Below are 8,230 nucleotides of genomic sequence, written 5' to 3'. Positions count from 1 at the left end.
CTGCTGCCGGGCACGGCGAGGCGCGCCTGCAGGCTCCTGCCCCGGTGCCCCGGCCTTCAGCAGCCAGGTTAATTAACGGCTCGGGACAGGGCCACCTCTCGGCGGGTGTCGCTCCGCACGCATCCACAGCTGTCAGCCCCACAAAGGGGGATTTACCCCTCTGCCCACCGAGTTTCGTGTCTGGGGTGCAAAAGAGAGCAGAACTGCAGCCTGGGGAGAGGGGAAAGTGTGGGAAAAGGATCCCCTTTTTGTGTTTGAGGGGTGCGTGAAATTTCTGGAAACTGGTGCTGAGCCTGAGCGTGCTGGGGGCCCCATGTGAAAAATCCATTAGGAAGAGTCTGGAGAGAATTAAAGCCACTGTGAAAAGCGGACTGGAGAAACAGGAGACAGCAGAGTCGAGGGAGGGGGAACAAGCTAGGCTTTAATGCCAGCATAAAAAGCCTCCCCCCCTCCTCCTGCTACTCCCCAGCCCTCATAAAAAGAGGGAGTGCTGTATGAATAGGAATTAAAGCAGCAACACTATCTGCCCGCTGCCCGGCTCTGCCAGCTGTTGCATTCAGCCCAGCTTCCTGTCCCTGTGCCAGGAGCCCGACCTCTGGGGCGGCAGCTGGGAGCGCAGGGAGACGGGGGGTCGCCCTGGCCTTCGCTCTGGCACCCGGCTGAGCCCACAGGTTCTCTTTGATCCCCCCCGTGCAAGGAGGAGGGCTCGAGCATCTCTCTGCCCTGGCTCCTGCCTTCTCCGTGCAGCACCCAGGGGCATAGCAGTGCTGCCACTGCAGAGACAAACCAGGCCTTCCCCATCACAAGAGTGGCTTCAAAAATACACGTTTTAAAAATCACATCTTTCTTTTAATGGCTGGTTTCCAATAAAAATGAGACATATGCAAATCATCCTGCCTGTCCATCAATCCCTTATCTAATGCTTTTTGAACCTGTTGGCCAATTTCAGCGCTATCTGACAGAAGAAGAAATGAGCCAAAATTATACCCATCATAAAGCTCTTGGAGAGAGCTGGAGTGAGATCCCTAGCAGAGGTGGGAGCTAAACCTCATTAGACATCAGAGGACCCACAGGGACAAGAGGCTGCTCCCAAGGGCAGGAAGGGCCCAGATCAGAAAAAGCATATTTTTAGACACCAAGTAATTCTTCTATGATACGCAGATCCACAGGAAACCAGCTTTCAAAAGCCCTTCTGCTCATCACACCGCTTAGATATCTAAAAAATACTACTCCTTGTGGACACATTTTTTCTTGAAGTCACATTTCCATCCTTTTCCCTTCAACCATAAGGGCCAAGGAAAAACCCAGCACCAGCCGAGATTCTCACTGCAGCCACGGGCATTGAGGAAAATGTCAAACTCCATGAGATATTACCTTTTGGACATGTGTCAGCCCAAGCTGCTCCTTGCACAAAGCTCCTCCAGAGGAAGGCCCTGGATTTCCTTCTGCCTTGCAAAATCAAACACCTGCTGCAATGGGAGGCAGGGGCCTTTGGCCGGCTCTAGCCAGGGCGAGCAGCAGCTCTGGGGAGGAGCAGGAACCTTAATTCCAATGGGCTCATGGACCTTCCCAGTTCCCAGATGGCCTCAGCAAATACAGTGGTGATCATGTGGGGTTTTTTTACAAGACAGATTGCTGATGGCAAACTTTCCCTGCCAGTACAGTCCACACCAAATTATCCCAGGACTTTGACCCACTGTGTTACAGACGTGTACATGAGTGAAGATAGGGAGATACCTCTGGACCTGCCTCAGCCCAGACAGGGCTGCAATCTGAGAAGCCCGTAGCACTGCTGTTCTTTTTCCTTCACAACAGCCCTTGCACCTATGCATGCCCATCTCCGGCTTCAAGGGATCCTGCCTTTCCTCTCCCTACCAGGGATTTCTGCTCTCCTTGTGCAGAGCAGGGTGGGGGGGAAAGGAGGCGGTGGGGGTGGAAAAACCACTGGCAACTAATCCAGAAGTTTAGCAGCTGCCACTGGCATTTCAGAGTGTGACGGCTTTTAGGCCAGATGCCAAATGTGTCTTAGGTTTTAATCTGTCAGGTCACCTATCGCTTGTCAATCAAGCGCTGCTCCCGCAGGGGCCGTTGGCACAGATGCCATCAGACAGGATGCAGCAGACACTCCTACCCGCCATCTGGAAGATTACCATCAGATGGACCCCCCAGGCTTGCTCCTCTTTAGCCCCCGGCCCTACGTCCTCCCACCTAAAGCAGCCACAAGCGCTTGCTGGTGCAGCGTGGCACGGCCCTGGCCGGCGGCTGGGCTTTGGGTGCACCTGCTCTGGGCTCGGGATTTAACGCTTCCCGGAAAGGGCTTTCTCCTGCGCTCTGAGCCTTAGCAAAGGCCTGCTGCTGCATGGCAGAGGGCTCCAGCGAGCCCCACGGACTGTTTGCAGTGACCTTGCTGGGGTGAGATCACTGGTGGTGTGTAAGTAACTCCCTGCTGCAAGCCAAGCAAACGGGGGGGCCGTCAGCCTTTCCTCCCCTCCCCTCCACAGCCTGTAGCACATTCAAGGACAGGGCTGCAAAGCTGCCTGCCGACCGGCTGGCACGGCCCTGGGCAGGGAACAGCACAGAGCCTCCCATCCTCACAGCCCCTCCCCGGGGCACCTGCACATCGTGTCCTGTCTCCTGGAAATCCAGGAGGTGCAGAGGTGAGGCTACACCAAGCAAGCAACTGGGGGAGCCTGCAGTATCCTGGAGGAAAAGACCCCTTCCTGGCCTCGGGAAACAGGTGGGAGCCCTGCAGCAGAGAGGCTGATAGATAGAGGCTGCCTCAGCACAGGGGGAGGTGCGAGGTGCAGAGGTGAAGCTACACCAAGCAAGCAACTGGGGCAGTATCCTGTATCCTGGAGGAAAAGACCCCTTCCTGGCCTCGGGAAACAGGCGGGAGCCCTGCAGCAGAGAGGCTGATAGAGGCTGCCTCAGCACAGACTCTGCGCTCCCTGCTCCCCCAGCTCTAGCACTGTGATTCTCCTTCGGTTTTGATGTTTGCCTGGTGTTTGAAGGCCCGTGAGGAGAAGAAATGTTTTAACAACATCTTTCTCCTTGTGCTTCCTCTGGCTGAAGCCAGTACACAAGTGCATGAATGTCCCCCTGCATACACACACAAATGCAGATGTACACACATGCACAGGGGCCAGGGTATGTATATGCACTGCTGCACGCAAGCCCATACAGCCAAGCACATATTCATAAATACATGCATATTCACTCATGCCAATACACTGATGCTCTTGCGTCCTGCATGCACATGTGACTGTGCAGCAGGGCATCCCTGTGCAGGCATGGAGGTTTGGGAGGCCCATTTGCGTGCCAGGATGCAGATCGGGGTCACACATGTGTGTGTATGTACATGACCAGCTCTCTGTGCAGGACCACCACACCCATGTGCAGGCACGCAGGGACACACATGCAGTCTATAACCTCAGCCTTTTATTATGTCACCCAACCGCCTGTAATAAATAGTTACATGTCACACTACATGGCTTGGCTGCGACTGACAAAGGTCCTGCAAGGCAGGAGAAGCAATTATAGGAACAGATTGCTGGAATAAAATATTAAATTTCCACTTATCAATCTCTTTAATGTGCTATAACTCTAATAGCGGTGTTCAGCCTTCTCCCTCTGAACAAATCGCCCTCCCCATGAGGGGGCTGAACTAGCCCTGCACTCCTCCTCTCCGGGGCCAGGGCTGGGAGGAAGGATGCTGAGTGGCAGGAGGAGGGAGGTCTGTACCTGGGGAAACAGAAGGGGGAAAAGCCGCTGCAGGGTTTTCTCTGCACCAGCCTTCTGGTTTTTTTCTCCCAAGGCTGGCTGCTCACTAGATTGAACTCCATTTATTGCATGCAGCTCTTGAAAGAGGTTTCGTGGTCCACTGACAATCCCTAAATTGCCTGCAAGACCCAAACAAATGTACCTGTAATAGCTGAGCGAGGACGGCTGAGCCCTCCCCAGCACTGGCCTAATCGGTCCTTAGGGAGAGCTGGATAAACATATTCAGATCCCATGAATTATTAAAAGTGGGTTTTTTACGTGGTGGAGGCCTGGCCTAACAGGCTGGCTGCTAATCCCTCCTAGCAGGGCAGCTGCTGGTGTGCCCTTCCTTCCCTCTCATTTAACTTCAACCTCACAGTTCGGACCTTTGGGAATAAATTGAGATTACAGGCAGGCAGACATCAACCCGAAGTCATTCCCCAGAAATCCTGCCAGTCCCCGCTTCCCTTGCCAGCACTGCACTGATCGAGCGCGAGAACGATGCTCTACCAGTCCCCTGAAAAACCACCAGGAAGGGAGACATTTACCGAAGCCCGGAGGGGGAACCCACAGACCCTCGTCCCTAGAGGAGCCCATGCCCATGCAGGCGAGCCGGTGCAGCCCACCCGGGCTGCAATGCTATTGTGGTGCTGAAACAGATAATACGCTGGCAGGTGGCAGCAGGAAATATGAAGAGAGGGCTGTATCTGGTGTTTGGGAACGTGTCCTGACGGCGCAAGAGATACGGGGTGGTTGGATAGCCAGAACGACAGCAAGAAATGGACATACAGGCCATGCAGAAATGGAAAATGAGACATGGCGAAGAGAGCCTGTTCCTTCCTAAGTCTTCTGCGATACCTATCCCACCTCCTTCTCTGCGACTGGGGACTGAGCTTGGAGGATTTTCCCTCCGATCACTGTTTCAAATGTGACCCAAGGTGCTAGTTACTGTGTGGGATGGTTTTCTATTGCCGACGGGAAGCGAGTCTGCTCAGTTTGCACCAGGCAGTTGCCTGCACTGTCCCAGAAACACAGTGCCTTTGGTGGCAACTCCCATGAAATGGCCAGCGGCTGAATGGATTTTGGCCACGACCTTCCCCCGGCTTTGGGCGGCTGGGCAGGGCTGGGCAGGGCGGGTGCTGTGCCTCCTCTGTCCTGAACAAAGAGCTTTGTTATTCTGGTGCCTTTCACTGGCAAATGAAAAATCCCCCAGAGAAAAGCTTATACCAGGAACAACTCAGCAGGCAAGGATCCAGGACAGGAGGTGTGAATTAAAGGCCTGCTACAGTGATAATGATCATAAATAAATACTTGGTAATTAGCATCTAATTAGCACATCTCATCTATTGACCTCCAAGCACTTGGATAGAGGAAGATTAGCCTGGTTTACCCATGTTACAGAAGAGAGGAACTGAGGTGGTGAGGGTGCCAAACACAGTGTTATTGCCAATTTCAGGAGGTCAGCTGCCCAGGCCTCGTCTTTACGCTTGCTCAGCACTTACCACTGTAGAGAGTGGGTGGAGGGGGCTGGAACTCTGAGAAGCCCTTTTCATCGCTCCCAGGTTAGACAACTCTTCAAGGACTGGGTGGCTCAGGGAGGTGGCCCGCTATCAGAACAGCAGGCGCTCTGATTTGCCTCAGGCTGGACAGCAGGAAGAGCTAACAATCCCCGGAACCTGTCCTGTATTTCCCGTGCATTGGGAGCCCCCAGGGCACCTCATTGCCCATCCAGCTCCGAGGCACCTGTGCCGTCTGTGGCATTTGCAGGATGCAGGCGGCCGGCTGCTCTCCAGCTCACCCGGCTGCAGTCACAGCCCCGCTGCCCTCCCCAGAGAGAGCAGGTCTGGAGCTACAACACCCCATGGTCCCTGCTGTGAGCCCAGCTGGAAAAGTGGCCGTGTGCCGTGGTTTGTGCTGCCTGCCCAGCTGGCAATGGTCCCAAGCTGGGGTGTAGGGGGAGCACCTGAAAGAGACAAGCGCTGAGCCCCCACAGCGCTGCTGGCCAGCCGGGGGGCCAGAGGAGAGCCTCAGCAAGTCGCCCCAGCTGCCAGGCATGTCCCCTAGGCAGGCAGTGCTGCTTCATCGCATGGTCACTCCCTCCTCTGTCCCCCAAGAGCCCGGAGCTCGCTGCAGTGTGGCAGTACTCCAACTCCCTACTGCTAGAGGTACTTCAGTCTCTCTCGTGAGACCCACAACTGCTGGTCACTGCCTGTCATTAACCCACTGATAAAATGAATCGCTCTTTTTACCCCAAAGGAATGGGGTAAACTTCCCTTCCCTGCTCTCAAAGCACCAACAGCCACCTTCCCCCTTTGGTGATGCCCTGCAATATCACTTTGTCTCTCTGAAATCAGGCTATTGCCATATGTTATTTCTTCTCTTTAACCTATTTCTTGACATCAGTTTCTCTCCCTGACACTACCTAAGCATATCCACATGTCTTTTCCTCAATCCTGTGGCTACACTGATTTGCAAGTCATCAAATTCCTTCTGTCCCATATGACATCACATACCATCACTTCCCATTGTCTGTATCCTGTGATGTTATTCGTTTCTGGAGCCCAGACAAAGCTACTCAATTGCTCACAGCCTCTCGGTAATCTGTGGCAGCCAGGTGAGCAAATGCACAGACCAACATGGCATTGGAAGGAGCACAAATGAAAAATCATGAGACTTGCCTAACATCAGAAACACCAAACATCATCCTGAACAAATGACTCATCCATCTCATGCTTTACTGCCTCAGTGGCAGTCTATACCCTCATCCTACTCCTTCTTCTGCCTTCTAACAAATATCTCCCTCACACGTCTTCGCTTTTAACATGTTCAATGATCTCTCTGAATCCAAAGCAGAAGACAAGGGGGAAACAAATTGAATATATCTTGGTGTAAGAAAGGAAAAGACAACAAGAGGAAAGGAGAAAAAAATCCAAGCTGAACCAGTGCAAAACTAGTGCGAAGCAAAGAACTTCACTGCTCCCTTTGCATCATGAACCTCTCCACCCCTAGAAGGAGACACTGGTGATTAAGATAGACGTTAAGGAGATGCAACTGACTGGTAGTTGTCAGCCGCTCACAGTCTCCTCTCCCCACCTCCTCCTCCTCTTCTGTCTTTCAAAGCACACCAAGTGTTTTCCTACCTGTGACATTGACTTCCACCAAGCCCGACCGTGTTCCGATGGCGTTGGAGGCCTCACAGATGTAGGTGCCAGCCACACTGTAGGAGACAGGTCCTTTAAAGTAGATGGTGTTGTTCTGGATTTCCACACTCCCTGGCAGAGTCCCGTTTGGCCTAGGGGAAACAAAGATCATGGTTGACCCCAGAGATGATACTCAGTAGGGTCAAGCAGTACTGCAGAGGTGACACTGACATGCTGGTTCTGCGTTTGCCCTTGGGCAGGTCCAGAACCTGGTAGTGCTGGCTGGAAAATACCCACTAACGTAGTCAGCCTTGAAACCAAACCCTCAGACAGCAGCATTACAGGGAAGAGTCAGTAGAGTGTCTCCAGGGTAAATCCACTGCATGATGAGAATCGGGTTCTTTACATCAATTGGGGTTTTTTTTCCTTCTCTGTGATTACAAGGGAGATTGGACATATTTGGGTCACATATAGGCCCTTGAATTTGGCTAACAGGATGTGGAGCACTTTCAGTCTATGTACTCCCCTATCCAGAAAACAGAGCCTTAAAATGGTTCATTTTCCAGCACAATCCCCGAGCAGCTTAGGGTAAGATGGTCAGGTCACTCTTTTGGTTTTGGTGGCTCACCTCTAGCAGGCTCATCTTCAGAGTGTTCCTCCATCCTTGACTTTCCATTTTATGGAAAACACAGGAATGGGACACCAACCTAACCCTGCTTTACTCCAATTTCCTGCCCATGTAACTCTCTTGGGCAGCTGATCAGCCAGTGTTAGTTGCAACTCAAGCCCGAGTAAAGCGGTGCTGATTTAGCGCCCTGCCATCTATGACCTGCCCATGTCAGAATAGTCAGATAAGTGTGAAACTGGAATAATGCAAAACTAAGTCTAGAGATACACAGAACAAATGAACAAAGGCAGATAAATAAAAAAACCTCTGTGTGTTAGGAAAAGACACACATGGCCTGGTTATTCTTAATTACTGAAGCAAAGTAATTACTTCTCTTAGGCAATTAAAGATTACTCAAGTATTCTTTCCCCTCCTCCCAACAAAAATGTGCACATATTGTCAGCAATTTGTAAGAAACAAAAGGGAATAATGGGGGTATAATTAGGTTTGTAAAGAAGTACCTAAATGCACACGCACATATTTTGCATGTCTACATATACACATAGGCACTATGTATAGCAAACACATTAGTCTTTCCCAGCTACATCAAGCCAATGATCCCAAAGCTGATGGAAGAATAGAACAGCCTAACGTTGGTCCTCTGCTGTTGTGGTTTAACCCCAGCCGGCAACTAAGCCCCACCCAGCCGCTCACTCACTCCCCC

The 8,230-nt window shown here is 52.1% G+C and overlaps 1 protein-coding gene across 1 annotated transcript in view; it reads right to left on the bottom strand.

Moving 5' to 3' along the window:
* Positions 1 to 8,230, bottom strand: part of NECTIN1 (nectin cell adhesion molecule 1) — a 65,624-nt gene that overhangs the window by 44,450 nt on the left and 12,944 nt on the right. Inside the window, exon 6 of the mRNA XM_009286750.2 lies at positions 6,900 to 7,051. Coding sequence (XP_009285025.1) covers positions 6,900 to 7,051 — 152 coding nt within the window. The remainder of the gene's footprint in view (positions 1 to 6,899; positions 7,052 to 8,230) is intronic.

The sequence above is a fragment of the Aptenodytes forsteri genome, unplaced genomic scaffold (genome assembly GCF_000699145.1).
Source record: "Aptenodytes forsteri isolate BGI_AS27 unplaced genomic scaffold, ASM69914v1 Scaffold760, whole genome shotgun sequence".
NCBI lineage: Eukaryota > Metazoa > Chordata > Aves > Sphenisciformes > Spheniscidae > Aptenodytes > Aptenodytes forsteri.
This window is presented reverse-complemented; position numbering and strand designations above follow the sequence as displayed.